This window comes from Diadema antillarum, unplaced genomic scaffold (genome assembly GCF_040938485.1).
Source record: "Diadema antillarum isolate AM-2024a unplaced genomic scaffold, OU_Dant_1.0 seq00000590_RagTag, whole genome shotgun sequence".
NCBI lineage: Eukaryota > Metazoa > Echinodermata > Echinoidea > Diadematoida > Diadematidae > Diadema > Diadema antillarum.
The window spans coordinates 764,465-781,874 of NW_027271522.1; the positions used below are offsets into that span (position 1 = coordinate 764,465).

Consider the following 17,410-nt stretch of genomic DNA (forward strand, 5'->3'; position numbering starts at 1 on the left):
ATAGTACATCAACACAGAACATATAGTTACCATTTAACTTGATACAGACTCATTCCCATAGCATGCATTAGACTTGCCATGAATTGTACATTGTTAATGTGTACGTAAGCAACTGGTTACTAGTATGTACATGATACGATAAATTAAGCTACAACCGTTACTATGCTAAACATGTAAAGTTACTGACAATAGGATATGTAGTGCAATGCAACCACGTCAAATTAAACTTCAATTAACATGTAACCTGCTTTTTTTTTTTGTGGTGTCTTCAGCTCATTTCAACGGGAGTACCCTACACTTGCTCAAGTCAAGTTTTAGTGGTAATGCCAGTTAAAATATGTCAACACAGTTAACATATTCTAGGAAGTTAAATCTATTTGAAATGAAGATGGTAACAGCTTAGCATAAGACGAAATTTGACTCGTGAAGTTTTAAAGTCAATACAAAGAGAAAAGGACTCGAAAATAAATTCCAATTATCAAATGACTTAGCAAGCTAGACTATACTTTAGTGCAATCCGTGCCCTTTTCGCTATGTCATGCCAAACAAACGAGAAAGCATTTATTGTAGAATATTCGCAAGATTCCAGACTCACTAATGCAGGCATAGCACAATTTATATGCAGGCAGACTTTGGAAAATACTTTGGAAAAGTCTGTCAATAAATACTTGTAGGTTAGCATGTTGTCGATGATGCCACTGTGATTGGATGACATGTTTAAGTATACACAATGAGAGAAGCGCTTTCACTTTCTGATCCGATGACTTAGCAAGCTAGACTGTACGTTAGTGCAGTCTGTGCCCTCATCGCTATGTCATGCCAAACTGAAGAGAAGGCTTTTATTGCAGAAGATTTTTGCTAACATTACAGACTAACTGTTGCAAGTATATATAGCATAATTTATGATGTAGAATTTGGAAAAGACTACAGAAAATTCCGCCAAAAAATGGTTAAAATGTTTTGGATTTTGCCACTGTGATGTGATGACATTTTTAATGAATGAATGAATTCTAAAAAGTAGTGAACACGAATGAACAGATTGACATAAAAAAGAATAACAGTGGACTGTTGTTATAACAAATTTATCGGGCCTGCAGATTTCTTTCTTTGTATCAAAATTTGTTCACATCCTAACAAATAAGCAATAAAAAATACAAACCAGGCAAGGTTGTGGCCGGATATTTTAACTCATTGCAGCTGAAATTTTGTTATACAACAACAGTGTTCGATATAACGTGAGTGCACTCTATCACAACAGCAGTTCCAGAAGATATTAGTCTTGTATGTAGCATGAAAATAAATAGCAAGATTTAACTTCATAACAGTCTTTTTACATCTCACTACAGTGTACTAGTATATGTTTAGTGAACACAGTAGGCCTCATTATCAAACTATATATTTAATGCCTCATCGATCTCGGAAGATCCTTGAAAGCCAGTGTAGATGTTGTCCTCTGCGGGAAAGACTGCCCGTATTTTAGAAACCGCACAAGCCGGGATCACTCTTCGCTTTCCCTTTCCCAGGTATCCATGCGTCCATGCAGTGAAGGCCTGGTATGATGTAAATCTGTACCTCCTGTAATTAAAACAAGAACAAGAAGCAAACATGGAAAAACTTTGGTGAGCTACAGGTACTATGTCACAATCATATTTGCGACATTAATATGAGACACAATCGAGTATATGACACCATTTACAATACACTGATATTAACTTTGCAAACATTCCTTTAAATAAAGTGTTGAGGAGACTATGACATTAATGTATATATGTATACAATATTAGTATATATATATATATATATATATATATGCATATATTAATGGAATACAAAGTTTTCTCCATTTCTGTCCTTTCAAAAATGCCTACTCTTCCTAGGCACAATGAATTTGATTGCAAACATGCATATGCAGTTCAATTCACTTATGTAAATACCGGTACTGTCCAAATGACAGTTTCGTTAGAAACATAAAAAGTGAAGATAACAAGAGTGTATGTGTGTGTGTGTGTGTGTGTGTGTGTGTGTATGTGGGGAGTGGCTATGGTAGGGAGTTCCAATCCCCATTCAATCTTTTTTTGGGGTAATATTGCTTCAAAAAAAAAAAAAAAAAAAAAAAAAAAACAAGTTGAAAATTTTCTTGAATTAATGGTGGCAATGTTATCTTGGAGCATTTAGCGAAAGTGTAAGTTTTGCTGTCCGTACTGAATTCAAAATAATGTCTTGACATGTGAGTAAATTACTACAAAATTGTTAGAATTTTTCCAATTTCTATTGAAAGCAATGGTGTCGATGTGTTGGAAACCCAACCATAGGCCCTCTAATTGGTGTGACCAGTGTCTTAAGATCTAATTTGCAATTTAGTATTCTTAATCAGGTTATTTAAGTACATCAGCTAGATGTCTACTCGAGAAGGTAGATCCACTACTAGTAATTACATGTACTAGAAACTCTGTCAGATCTAACGTATTCACTTCAGGTATGGTTATAGGCTTTTAGCTAACGCTAGGAAGGAGGCCTTTGTGTTTACTAGCTTTTGCTGTTTACAATTTATATCACAGAATGAAGAACCTTGTAGGCCTAATGTTAATAGATCATACATTTATCTCAAATTCCACGATACCAAATTAATTGCATCAAATCACAAGACATGGGTAACTTCACAGTTGTAGTAGATCAACATTTGTCTTTAGAGTTGTAGTAGATCAACATTTGTCTTTACATGCATTATGCATGGATATATGTGTGTGTATGTTTGTGTGTGTGTGTGTGTGTATGTACATGCTGAAGGTTTTTAAACTATCACCGTATACATTACACAGTTGTAGTTATTCAACATCTACTGTAGATGGCTGCTTTTGCGTGTGTAAACATTGCAAGTTAGACAAACACTGGAACTTCCTGTTTGCAAAGTCGTGTGACGTCTGGTTTGCATGCAAATGAGGCAGTTACGAATAATTACTGTATGACAGCCAATCATTTCAGAGTTACTTAATGTATGCAGTATTTTACAACCAATCAAAATAGTTTTTGCCTTTGTGGCCATTGATGAGAACTAGCTAGCTTCCCGCGCGCGCTGGCTAGCTACTAGTAGCTTTCTCCACTACGATAACGTTTGTAGTATAGACCTACATACTAGTACAGAGGTAGACAGTCTAGTTTGCAACGCTATAAACGACATGCGCGGCCCCAAATTTAGTGAATCCTGCATGCATGCTAGCTGTAACAGCTCGTGTAACTTTCATGCCATGGAGTGAACACCTTGCTTGATCTGTCTCAATTTAGCTCAGACCTGACGAGTGCTTGATTATCAGGCTCTTTACTCACACTTGGATTGTCAGTGATGTTTGACTCTTGAGATTCTATCTCTCAGTTTCTACTGATTACAGAGTAACGCTAGAGTCTACTGTAGGATCTACCCCGTCTACGAAGTGTATAGCCTATACTAGGCCTATCGACGAGTTTTGTGTACCTACTTGTGGAGACCACATGTTCTGCAGTTATCCACTGATCTTCATGTTGGATTATAATATATTGGACTATATGCCCTACCGTCCACACCGAGTACCGTTACACTTCGTTGGACATTCCGAACCTCGGATAATTAGTAGGCCTAGCAGGCACTCCACTGACACACCACTACCCCCGGTACCCCAAGGTTAGTATTTATTAGTAACCGTTAATACTAATACTAGTAGTACATTATGTTCGACTTCGAGGGATTTATATCGACCATCCATGCCATCGGCATCGACCTAGAGCTCTAGAGTAGAGACAGAGTCAGTCTACTCTACTGTCTCTAGCCTACATCGTGCTCCTGTCTGAACATTGCTGTTATAGTGTTAAGAGCGTTAAGTACCACGGAAGGCTTGGCTATTGTGTTCTTTTTTTCGGCAATCTAACGTTTTGACATACAATCTATGTTCAACTGTTACTGTTAGGAGACCTAGGTCTAGAACCAGTCTAGTAGATCTAGAATCCAACGTTAGACTCTAGACTCCGACTAGAGTTAACAGTTACGAGTTAGATCTAGTGTTAGGGCTCTAGGCTAGCTTTAGGCCTAATATATTAGGACAACCTGCCATTTATGATTTTAAGGAACTCGGACTCGCGCCCGGGGGTTCCTTGACCTTGTTCCTGCTTGGATGACGCACAGCACAACATCAATTAGACTGGTCTAGAAATCTAGATCTATCAAACGACGAACGTTAGGCCCTAACACTAGGCCTAGCAATTTTTAGGACTAGGACCTAGTCAGTAGTAAAATACCATATTAGATTCTAGACTCTAATAGGTTTAACTGTTAGATGCTAATAGTTGAAAAAAAAAAGGAGTGTAGTGTAGGCCTACTTTACAGACAGTAACACTCGAACAGTGTTACAGTTCTGGTCGACGTGAGGATTATCATTTAGATTTCTAGCTTTTAATATTTTGCGTGATATTCACTTCAGAAACCACTCTAACCAATTCTATGACGTAGTAGGATCTATAAGATGTCAAACTCAAAGAGCATGCAATCTAAAAGGGCTGTCAAAAGTTTATTTGATGAAATTCGGTTTTGAAGTGGCCGAGATATCCAAAATTGAAACGAGGTGAAACAAAGATTTCCCAATAAAGTTGGGGTAGAACTTCCTAACGCTAGATATTTCTACATATAACGTTAGAGTCTAGATCTAGTCTCTAGGTAATATTAGACCCTACCTAGTCTTTTATTAATATTATCATCTTTTTTTTTGGGAGGGGGGGCTATCTCTGCCATTTGAAAATCAGTTTTCATTAAAAAAAAACACACAGTTGAATCCTTCTTAAAATTATAAACCCAGGGCCAGGCTATTTTATGGTTTTTCTTCATATTTTAAGTAAGCTAGTTTCTCATTTGATATCTCACTTTGGAATGTAAAAAAAAAAAAAAAAAAAAAATGAATCCCCACCTATTCACCAGTACTGTAACAATACGCTACAGCCCCTGTATTAAACGTTAGATTAAATAATTTCAAGTAACTGTTAGGCCTAACGTTACTTTTGTAAATGTTAATCGAAATCAGACATAAGGAAACATTAAATAGCAAGATAAACGTTAGTACTCAATATAGCCCTTTACTTAGGAATGAATGGCATAGGCCTACTTCCGCATAGCATGGTCAAATGTAGTGTACACGTGTGAATATAACATTAGTACAATGTAACGTTTATTAACCAAAGAACATTGCATCAACATACATACAGTACATACACGCAAGACTGACGTGCCGGGCCGCGCCAGCATCCAGGAAGCTCGATATATCGTTAGTGCGATACTAGTATGGGATCGGATCATGACGTGTATCGGCACACGTGTAGCTAAAGTTAGCTACCTAATAAAAAATGATAGCACATGCGAAGAACACGCCCACAAGCAAAAGCTGGCAAATTCGCTTACAAGGAGATCGCTAACTTCAGTTTCGGAATACGCGCTTGTATGCCTTGCTTCAAAGCGACTTTTTTTGAGCGATAATATCCAAATAGTCGCAGGTATATCAACAGTTCCCGAAATCGGATGCATATCAAATTTTCATGATCGATGGGATACAAGATGTTAAGTATTTCGTTTGATTTTGATGAAAATTGGTAATACGGAATTTGAGAAATCAACTTTGTTAAATAGGATCTTAAGCGCAAGTCTTGGCTGGGAGTTAAATTTTACTTGTTCGACATAGCACCGGCTCCACTTATTCCCTGAACATGCCGTCGCATCACGTTGGCGACTTCCAGCACAGCAGTACTGAGGCAAACCTTCTCGAAGTCTCTATGTCGTGTTATGCATTTAACTGAGGAGAAGTCCGTAATGTTTGCAAAATGTACTTCTTTACAACAGATATTTTCTCTCTCACTCGGCATTGCAAAGCAGTGCGAGCAACTGCACCACACATCCACAGCCTGCGTTAAACGGGACGGTGGAGCTTTTGAGTTGCGAACGAACAGGTCGGGACCAGCAACGGCCTGGTTACAGGGAAAGTCACGGATATCCTTATCGCGGTCGTTCTTCCTGTGCCAGATTTGCCGTCGGGTTGGCTGAAAATCATAAGGAAGGGCCATTTGTATCTCGTCTAGTCGCCATAAAAAGTAAAATTTCTGGAGCTAGCCACACGTACACCTCGCGAGTTCGGTACATCACAGTGAACAGCTGTTCGCCTGTGTTGAGCCGCTCGATGCTGCCAGCGTTGATTCCTCTTACTGCATGCTCTACGAGAGCACGTACGGCTAACCATGCCAATTTAGTTTTACATATTTTCAGAAAATTGATTGTTTTCAGATCAAAGTAATTAATATTTGATATGATATGCTTCACATATCAATATGAATAGTTTCCGTAATTATTGTAAACTCATAAAATGCATATACGTATGACAATTTTATTTTGATACTGCATCATCAGTGCATGAATGTTTACTTCAGTAAATTGACTTGTGTAGTATTTCTTGCGGAAAGCACAGTTGGCACCTGTGACGTATGCCAAATTGTGTGGATCGTTCCTGGGAATGCTCGTTTTCATTTTTTTCAAAAATCCATTACAGGCTTATCCTGGGTTTTAGAATCCTCTCTTTCCAGTTGTAGGCATCAAAAAAATGTAGATTAGAATTATCAGACAAGTAGAAAATGTCAGTACAGGTTTCTTTTAAAAGAAAACGAATTGTTTGAACTGTCTTTCGAATCACTTCTCAACCACCCAGATGACGCCGGCAGTATGTTGAAACTTATCGATGCCTCGAGATACTTTTTTTTTCAGTAAAATATGACACTGCATAATATGATGAAGGCCCTCTTATGTTTTTGCAAAATACAACTTGATTCTTCAACAAAATATCATCATCCAAAAATATTCCACAATTGGGAAGTATATTTTTCTAATATTTTAGATAAAGTAGGCAATAACGACTTCGAAAAACAAGAAGTTCTGATTCTGTTTATAACACTGTTAATGGAACATAATATCTAACAATGTCACAATTTTATTCATAGAAATATCATAACCTACATTTACATCTCGCCGAATGTATATTCAAGACGAATAACTTTTCATTAAGGACTCTTGACATCGGGTTAGGTTTTGAGGTGTGACCTTACGCTTTCTAACTTCAGTCAACCACGATAATCAACTCATCGTGCTGTGAATTTAAGTCGACCGTATATGAGAGCTTTAGTCCTCGATGGTCAGAGAGAAGTGCAAATGTTTGCACAGTGCATTTTGTATGATGGTTTGAGGGGAATTCACATGGATCTAGCAATACTCAGTCATCGTCGAGGATTCAGCTAGATTCGATTGCCTTTCGTGGTTCCCACCCACCAGTGAATCCTCTTGAGCCGCACTGTGTTACATCATTACCACATTGATTCACCGCTTTCGTGACTGGATTTGAAACGAACCCTTGGTTATTTCATTTTCTGATAAACAAATCCTTGGAATAGCGATGCTTTGAAATAACTTCACAAATGTTCGGATTAACGAAACTTTTTCCCCTTCACTGATTAACGAACATCTAGGTATAGGAAATTGGTGTGTTTCGAAATGACAAAACTTCAGGTTAGAGGGATGGTATAGGTTTGCTTGAGATGGGGTTTCATGTTGCCAGCTTTTTTTGTGAGATAATGAGAAACTTCTTTTCAAATATGAAAGAGTATATAATTCTAAGAGGGATTCAGAGGTTATTTGATGAAAATTGGTATTGAAATGGCTGAGATATGTAAAAAAAGTGATGATAGAATAATAAAAGGTGGGATCCACCTGAGGTAATTCAGCTGTTTCAAAACGGTTTTCTTCAAAGAAAAAAAAACAAGTTTGAATGCCACTCAGAATATATGCTCTTTCATATTTCATGAGTGGCTTCTAATTATTTCGCACGAAGTAAAAAGCTGAATCTGCATCACAACCAAAACTATACAAGCCCTGTAGGGAACCATATTTCATTTATGGATTAACAAACCTTCAGAATAACGAACATCACCCGTGGATTGAGAGGGGTAAGAAACAATTCTCAAGAAGCTTACTTGTGTCGTCGCACACCACTCCTGCATCTTCCTTATGGGAACAGTCGTGGATGCCCCACGACTTTTCTACTGGACATTCTCTCAGAAGTCTCTGTTGTGAGGCACATGCAACTTCATCAAGCAGAATCGGGCCTGTTCCTTGACCGAAAGGTGGTTCAAAGTAAGATGGAAAAGGGTTTGTACGAGCTTCTAACGCGCCGGGATAACCCAGCTCTCGGCATGCGACCCGAGCGTCGTAGATATCCCAGCCGTCATCACACACAGTTCCCCATTCTCCAGACTCGCTGAGAACTTCTATGCGTCCCTCAGAAGGTGTCGAACCGTTGACCAGCCGAAGGCTTCCTAGTGATAACATTGGGGAAAACGCCAAGTTACTGGTGAAGAACTTGCACGTGACGGATGATCATTATATTGTTGGAGCCTTGGTATTAGTGATTATTGTGAGTACCGGATCGTATACTGTATCTTCTGATATCTACAGATTCACAAGTTACTGGCGTGAGGAATTGACTTAACAAAACAAGCATGAGGTTACAACATATAGGGCCTAACTTACCTTTAATAATATCACATCCCACTGATATCTGAAGCATCAGGAACACCATGTATAGATTTGTATTTATAACCTTATACCCTATTGATATCTGCATAATTCAGAAGTCACATAGGTTTATGAGAGTCACAAGACTCGTTTACATCTTTACTTTTGTGGAGTTATCAGTTTTACTTGTGCACACACATCGAAGCATGCTAAAATAAGCAAATTTGTGCCCAGCATCATGCCTCACAAGTGGATAGGGGTAAATAAAATTCTCACAGCGAATGGTTTCTGCTGCTCATGCATATCATTATGAGTTCATAAACTTATGAAGATGTGAATCAATAAGAAGATGTACTGAAGAGAGGATTGAGACACCATTGGCACTTTACCTTCAGTTGTGCACGTTACGGCTGCAATTTTTGATTCGTGACAATCCTTGACGCCTATACCGGCATGCTGACAAGTTGATATGTTTGATTCAAGACCATTACATTGTACTTTATCCAGGAGTACGGGGTTATTTCCTCGCCCAAATGGCGAAGCTACTAGAGCCAGGTCCGCCCCGATGTAGCCGAGCTGTTTGCAGACAACCTCGGCATCATCGGGTCCCCACAGGTTGTCACATATCGCGCCCCAAGTATCGTCAAGGAAGACTTCAACACGACCCTCAGAGTCAACTCTGCCGTCGACTAGTCGAACCGACCAGGGAACTGCAATTCAGTGAAAGAGAGAAAAGACATGAATTGTGAATTATGACGACCATAATCAGACTATCAATTTCAGAGTATAAGCATAGTTCTTTTTTTTTAATTCATCGCCATGTAATGAACGACACAGATTTGAGTTTCTCTAGCAAGCATTAATATTCCTGTGTGCATGTAAGCTATTTTTTTTCAGCAACATTCATACCGTACACTTCAGTGGTGGTCAAACTGTTGTCTCGAACTTTTTGTGTGTGTGTTTGTTCGCTTTTTTAAGCGAAAGCGGTGATAGACTATAAAATAAAATCACAAAACACCCATAAACAAAATAGGGAATACAATCACGTGAATGAACTGAACCACCCACCCGAACTGCTGGTTTAAGAAAAGCTTTGTTATAGGCAATACCATGTGACTGAAATCCAAGTGCCTATAGGTGAGATCATATCTCTTTTGTATTGTTAACGTTCTAGTGATCATCCTAAGAATTTCACTCTTCTAGAATTGTCTCGCGATCCTATATGGGAAATCTACCAAAATCTTGCATTTTTACATTGTTTTTGCGACGTCCGTAATTCTTAAAAAAAGGTCTTACGAAATGGTCTGAATCGTTCTTGCGGCGTTCGTATCATGTTCATAAAAGCTTGACTGTTATTCATATTTTTCACTGTATCAGCCCCTATTTAGAGTTGTTACTGGAATCCTACTGCAACTTTACACCGTAGACCCGACTTTTTGTGCACTCTTGCCCTGAAGAGTCATCTTTACTTTGCGCTAGCATTATTCTGAAGTAGCTATATTGTCGCTGAAGGGGGAGGGGGGGGGGGGGGGGTGGGGTCACGGTTGAAAGACTGAAGGTTACGGTGATACAAAATGTACACGTCATCAAAATAATGATTCGGAGGATGAATATGAAGCGAAGCGGATGTACTGTAATGTCATTCTGCTGGTTTGATTGCCAAATGTTCACAACTTATTGTAATTTTCGAAACATCATTCTGCGTTTATTCAACCTTAATCACATGTTCACGTTGCGTAGATGTCTTAATACAATACATGGAAAGAAAAACGTAGGCATTCAATATCTCTTTTAGCTAAGGATTTTTTTTCCATAGAACGGCAAGACAATAAAGGTGTGTTCTCCTTTTTTTCTTTTCTTTTTTGTTTACTTTGTGATTTGTAATATATATTCATGTGTTAGCCCTACGAAAGAATACTGCAAGGCTTTACGGGTGTTAGCCACAATTGCAAACAGTTCGCTTGTACTTTGCGTCAGGTCGAACCCCTACATGTACGTCATGTACATGTATCATTATGCTTTATCAATAGAGGTTTACAATAATTATTCTTTAATATCCCATTATTAGAAGAGGACTGTGGACTGCAGGTCTTTCTAGTCGTTACATGGTATATGTCCATTTATTTATACATCAATCACTTTTCAGTCTCTCTGTGATGCGAGAGAAAGAAAGGCACAGGAGATAAGCAAACACGAGACCGGTCTAAACTGCTTACTCACTATATGACGTCGTATTATGAGTCAATATTCTGATATTTATATTGCCATTGAAGTCTTCAGTTCCTCGTACTGAAATTGCATTGCTCTGTCTTTCACCCTTAGGCTCTACAGGCACATACTGGCTACAAGTTGTATGACTGATAATTAACGAGGGGATATATATATATATATATATATACATCTATATGTAAAATTTATTATATACATGCATATACATGCATAGATATTTAATCAAATAGAAGTGTGTGTATGTGTATGTGTGTGTGTGTGTGTGTGTGTGTGTGTGTGCAATGTTAGGCCGCAACCACTCGCGCGTAGAACTAGTCAAAGTATGGACCTTATTATACATGTAGGTCCATGGTCAAAGTGAGACCTCTGCGAATAATGCTGTACACTATCACACAGATATAATACCCATGAATTTCAGCATACCATGCAGTCGTCGTGTAGACCTGCAGTGTAGTTAACATCCACTGCGTGATATAGACCAATACACAAGTTGTCTATCTACCGTCGTTTGATATATATTAATGTATGATGCGTTTTGGGACTCTACTCTCCACTTAGACGTACCAGTATTCACTTCACCCATTACAAGGGTTTGTCATTCCATTATAGCAAACGTTGAATTAAATAATCCTTTATTCCACACAATATCTGGTGTAATGCACATGCAATGATATACTGATCCGGGGTACATCGTGAACAATAATGCTAAAGTTGAATGCAGGCAACAACAAATGTTTTTTACATAGGACTGTGAATACTGCCATTCGACTCCCCCACAAAAGACGGTTAACGCTGTTGTATAACTTGACTTGTAGAGACATCTAAGTCAGGCATAATTTTACCGAATATATTATCATGAATGCATCAAGGACTGAAGATCATGGCTGCGAGAGGGTTCATCATGTTTGCTGGAAATTGAATACTTGTATTCACAAGTAACAAAAATACACACACACACACATACATGCACATAAAGATAATCAACATGTTTATATCAACATACACTATCATAATGTGTGTGTGCCTGTGTGTATTACGTGAGTATGTATTATGTGTTTATGTATATTGTATGCACTGTGTGCATTTGTGATTTGTCGTAAGGACAATATATATATATATATATATATATATATATATATATATATATATGAACATGTTCAGTAATTCGTAATCAGTGAGTTAGCCCAACAATATCAAAAGCAGGAGAACGCAAGAACTCCTCCGGAAAACTGATCATGATGTACACCGACAATAATAATTATTTCGAAAATAAACTGTTTTCAATCTAACAATTTCAATCAATCTGCAATCTAACTATTTTAATCCGATTTTTAATTTCAGTTTTATTCAACTATACTCACCCGTTGTGTTTTCAGCCTGACTTCCAATTACCTTTAAGCACAGCAGGTACATGGAGAAGTAAACCAAGAGCGAGGTCGTGTCACTTGACATAGTTATTCCTGTCAGGATTTTCGTGCGAGGTAAAACGGCACTCTAGGTAGTGAGCAGCATCATACTCATTATGATAAAGATGGATCAGTATATTCTAAACTCAGAACTAACACGACTGTGCTGTGCATGCATGCTCAGGGCCTCATGCCTCATATCCGAACAGCTTGTTTAGCAGTGCCGCCAGGCCTTGGTATACCGAGTATGTGGAGAATGAGCGTGCGGTCTCTGCTGCTACTCCCCTATTCATTTTAAATACACAACCGCAAAAGAGCGAGTTGTAATCCCGATCATTGTTGCACCGGCGAGAGAGCGTGTCATATTTGTTAGGTTGCTTTTGTATTGTCCCCGTTCTATTTTGGCAGCGTTTCATTACGAGAGTGTGATCCGTACCTGTTACGAACCGTACGCTGTGTTAGCACATTGAACATCTGGCGTATGTCTTGCTCGTTATACATCGGTGGCGGAGTAAACTCCGATGTCGGGAGTATGTTTACACACATTATTTTATTATAGTGAAGAGCTGTATAAAATACTATGTAGGCCCTAACTTTTGCTATTACTCTTGATGTGATATTGATAAATGAGAAGCATGAAAGTAATTACACTTGGACTTGAAGTGACCGTACATAATAGAATATTTTGATAAAGATAAATGCCAGTGGAGGGGAAGGTATTTGACTATGAGGTAATTTAATGGTACAGTGACGATATATCGTTTATCTTACGTTATGGGTATCCCTTTTTTGTGCGTGTGTGAAATCGCTGTGACATCATTTACGTCTTTTTTTATTGTCTTTCATTTTCTTCACATTTCTAAAAGAGGCAGGGTATATCGCAGAAGTAAAAAAAAAATAATTCACATGAAATTTTACATGATCATTTCGCATAGGCATATCATTTATTCTATCCGATATAAGATGTTTTCGTTGATATCACTCGTTCCTGACGTCATCTGGGGTTCGATTCCCAGCGAATCCCATTCGTTAAATCTTTAGGTTTGTTTGTATGATTATCTATTTTTCAGCTTTTTTTTTTGTTTTCTTGGTGCATCAAGCTTACGATCGTTTGGTTTCTTCTGCTTTAATCCCCTTGTCAAGAGAACGATCATTACGCTTGTAAAACCGACACACACACATACACACACATCCACACACACACACACACACACACACACACACACCATACACACATATACAAGTCTGGGATACATATTATTATCATCGAAATGTTTTATTGACATAGAAAGCAAAAGCTGTCTAAGATGTCTATATTCGTCAAATGTTTGCTAATAGACTGATTAATTATTAGACTGGTGTCTATTTAAAAAGTAAATGAAAAAGAAGTGCACACATTGATTTAACTTTCTACATTTCTACATTTTGCTCTATAGCTGTCCGGAGCATGCATTTCACCTGCTTCTGTCGCTTCTGTTATGGCTGCTGATATAGCTAGCTATCACATTACCAGTGACCCATCATGATGATACCTGCACAGTGAGCGAGCTCCCGTGGATTTTAACTTCTTGGTCAAGAAGCATTTTCCCCAGGGTAGGGGGAGGGACGGGGTTCAATACAAGACAGTGAAATTTGATGATACGAAAAATGTATCATACTTTTTCCATGTTTTCTTGCCAATATTGCTGTGTCGCCATAACATAACAAACTGTGAAAGTTAACACATTCGTATGTGCTGTTCGATTGTAAATGGACCTACTGTTCTCTTCATTTAACCTCACTTGCTATCAAAGTCATTCTGGTGGATAAGACCATTGTCCAATAATCACGAGGTCTTTAGTTCGAGTCTCATGGCAGCAGTGGTTGTACCCTGATTGGAACGAGATTTATCTTAAGTGCCCACTTGTTCGGATTTGGCCCTACACACTAGGAAATATGGGTTCAAATATGAACCTCAAATTGTCGCTATACAACCACCCTATAGGGTGCAACTTTGCATACAAATAAGCAATTTGCACCCTTAGAAGTGCAATACGCTGAATTTTGAACCCAAAGGGGTGCGAATTTGCAACCTCAGTTTTGTGCTAATCAAGGGTGCAAACATGCACCATAAACATCAATACATTGTGAATTGAAAATCTGGACCACAAGCACCAAGGTTGTACTTGTAAGATCAAAATTACACTCTGATGGATATGTCTGCATCTTTGTAGGTACGGATAAAAATGTTAAGAGATTTAATTTTCTACTTGCATGATAAAAGGTGCAATTGTGCACCCCAGGGTGCCACTATAGAGACAATATTAATAGGGTGCAAATTTGAACCTTTATTTTTTAGTGTGTATAGTCACTTATAGTTCCGTAGTTGCTTACTTTCAGAGCTTACAGACATATGTTGCTTCCTTTGCAGTCGTGTAAACCAAATCATTGTCTCAGTCACCATAATGCATTAGGCAGTCCATGTTGGATATTTAATTTCATACCGATGTAGGTAAATTTACATCCATTTAGTGTTTTTTTAAACAGGAAATAAAACAAGATAATGTGAGGCCCTCTACAGGCATATATAAAGAGATTAGATCCTCTACACGGGCCACAGTAGAATAGTGAAAGAATCAGACTTTTAATCAAACACAAAATCATTGATGTTGCGATCTCATGCATTCTCATAGACAGATGAGATAAATTCTGTTATGGAATTCCGTAAAATTACTACTTTATCAAATAGATATTCTAGGCAAACTACGCAATGCACATTCATTTAAACATGGTATTATTCAGTCTCAAAATGGAAATGTTTATTTATTATCATCTAAAATGTAGCATTCTTAATCATTATCAATTAATTACTTTACGTGCACTAGACTCGATGGAAAAAAACATAGACTCACATGTATTCAAAACAGTTCTCTCTTTGAATCGGAGTTTCCTGATACGATTGTATCGTTCTGTATGTATATCAAGTATTTCGGAGGTATATACAATGTAAGCTGGATTCTATTCCGCAGTTAGTGACATGTATTGAAATGCATGAACTGTGATGACATAATCATGTCTTGGTTAAGTAGTCGGTTCAGAAAAAAAATGGATACATGACATTTACTATGTCTACGAACGGGGGATATTGAGGACTCAAAACAAAATACCCATTTTTAATGTCGTTTTTGTGTTTTTTATGTCGTTGCAGCGCCACGATTTCTCTTATTACCTTTTTTTTTTTCATTTTGGCTTTATTTATTGCAGAACATGACATTCATTCAATAGCGATACAATAAGTATATGGTAAGATATGACATACACTAGGTGTAAGAACGGGAAACATGACGCCCACCATTAAATTGCATTTCCTCATAATCATTTCTTAAGACTTTTGATTCATTGATATTATTTTCCATATAAACAAAACAACAACAACAACAACAACAACAACGACGGCTGGATAGCCCATATTCAGCGATTCTTTCATGGGTTACAGAAGGTATGAATTCTAAATACATCACAATATAATAACGATAATAATGATAATAATAATAACTGCGTTTATATGGCGCTATTTACTGATGTTTCTACGTGCAAAAAGACTATAAAAATAATATTAGGACGATACAAAAAAAAAATCAGTGTCTAATATGAAACTATGCAATACATAAATTGGAAAAAGAAACAATAATCGCAAAATTAAATGGTACATGCAAATAACATAAATAAAAGATATAAGGGAAAGACAAGGAGAGAAAATAACAAACCATATAGGCCTAGCTTAGATAATAATCTTGAAATTCACTTATGCTGGCTCTCAAGCCGAGCGTATGGAAAGCGTAATATAAACTTAGATATGTAATGAAATTGGTCTGACTTTTGTTTTGTTTTGGACTAAAAGTCATTCTTGCACTCTCGAGTATAAGGGTCCGCTAGGTGATATTGCTTAATACGGACTTGACCGCCGATAAAATGTCTTCATAACAATGAAGGGGACCGATTTCGAGGTCCTGACTACGTAAAGATGCTGGTTATCCTTTCATAATGCTAACAAGCTGCTGATGCCGCATTCTTTGTTTAGGTATGTGCACTGTTTGCAAACAAAAATGATCATGCATTTAACGGCTAACTTCATCATTCACAAATTTAAATCCTTGGAACAGAGTCTGTATGCATGCGTATTAGAGTATGGGTGTGTGTGTGTACCTGTGGCTGTGGCTGTGTTTCGTGGGGATTTCAACTTTACATCTTATCCCCTTGAAAGATACGCTAAACTTGAAAATATAATGACTGTGTTTCGTTGCATTAGTAAACAAGCCATATGAAGTAGCGTCGTCATAAGTCTGATCATACAATCATATCCTTTGAGATGTTCAATTGACCGTTTCGAAACCGCACGTCGTTGTTACACTGGTATATTGTATTCGTCAGGAAAAAAAGTGCACGTCACGAGACCGACACCCACGAGTCATACAGCCCACAAATCATACAGCTCACAAGTCATACAGCCCACGAGTCATACAGTTCACAAGTCATGCAGCCCACTAGTTATACAGCCCACGAGTTTGACACTGAGTAGATAAAGCCCACGAGTTTGACATCAAGTAAAATAAGTCCATGAGTTATACAGCCCATGAGTTCGACACTATACACAAAAGGCTCACGAACCCGACACTAAGCAAACAAAGCCCACGAGACCGACACTACGCTTAAAAGGCTCACGAGACCGACACTAGGCAAACAAAGCTCACGAGACCGACACTAAGCAAAAGAGGCTCACGAGACCGACACTAGGCAAAGAAGGCCCACGAGACCGACAGGATGAACAGCGCCACCTATAGACCAATTAATTGTATAGGGTGTCCAGATAATGGCATAAGGAAGATATGAGAGATGGAAAAGAAGAGTGGCTAGGGGATTACCCCGTCAATTGCCCTCACTCACCCTCTGAACTGTTCAAGATTTTTTAATTGTTTTTACGCGTTTGAGTGTTTGTGAAAAAATAAACGAAACTCAGTAAAAGTGCATGAGATGTTTCAACATTAATTTGAAAACTACCAGAACACCCTCGTTTCCCTTTCCGCTAAACATATACCGGTATACACCTGTTTAGGTAGATAATGAAATAAAATGATGTGGACTTTCAGATCAACCAACTAGAATAATACCAAGGTGTGAAATGTAGTTTACAGAAAAATATTTCACAAAATGATCAATGTTGCAGTGCACACTT

The 17,410-nt window shown here is 38.0% G+C and overlaps 1 protein-coding gene across 1 annotated transcript in view; it reads right to left on the bottom strand.

The window, feature by feature from the left end:
* LOC139735675 (scavenger receptor cysteine-rich domain-containing group B protein-like) overlaps positions 1 to 12,534 on the bottom strand; it is a 41,205-nt gene extending 28,671 nt beyond the window's left edge. Inside the window, exons 1-3 of the mRNA XM_071646423.1 lie at positions 12,154 to 12,534; positions 8,953 to 9,273; positions 8,023 to 8,364 (exon numbers count right to left, since the gene is read on the bottom strand). Of these exons, the coding sequence (XP_071502524.1) occupies positions 8,023 to 8,364; positions 8,953 to 9,273; positions 12,154 to 12,244 (754 nt within the window). The 5' untranslated portion in view covers positions 12,245 to 12,534. The remainder of the gene's footprint in view (positions 1 to 8,022; positions 8,365 to 8,952; positions 9,274 to 12,153) is intronic.
* Positions 12,535 to 17,410: the final 4,876 nt, after the last annotated feature.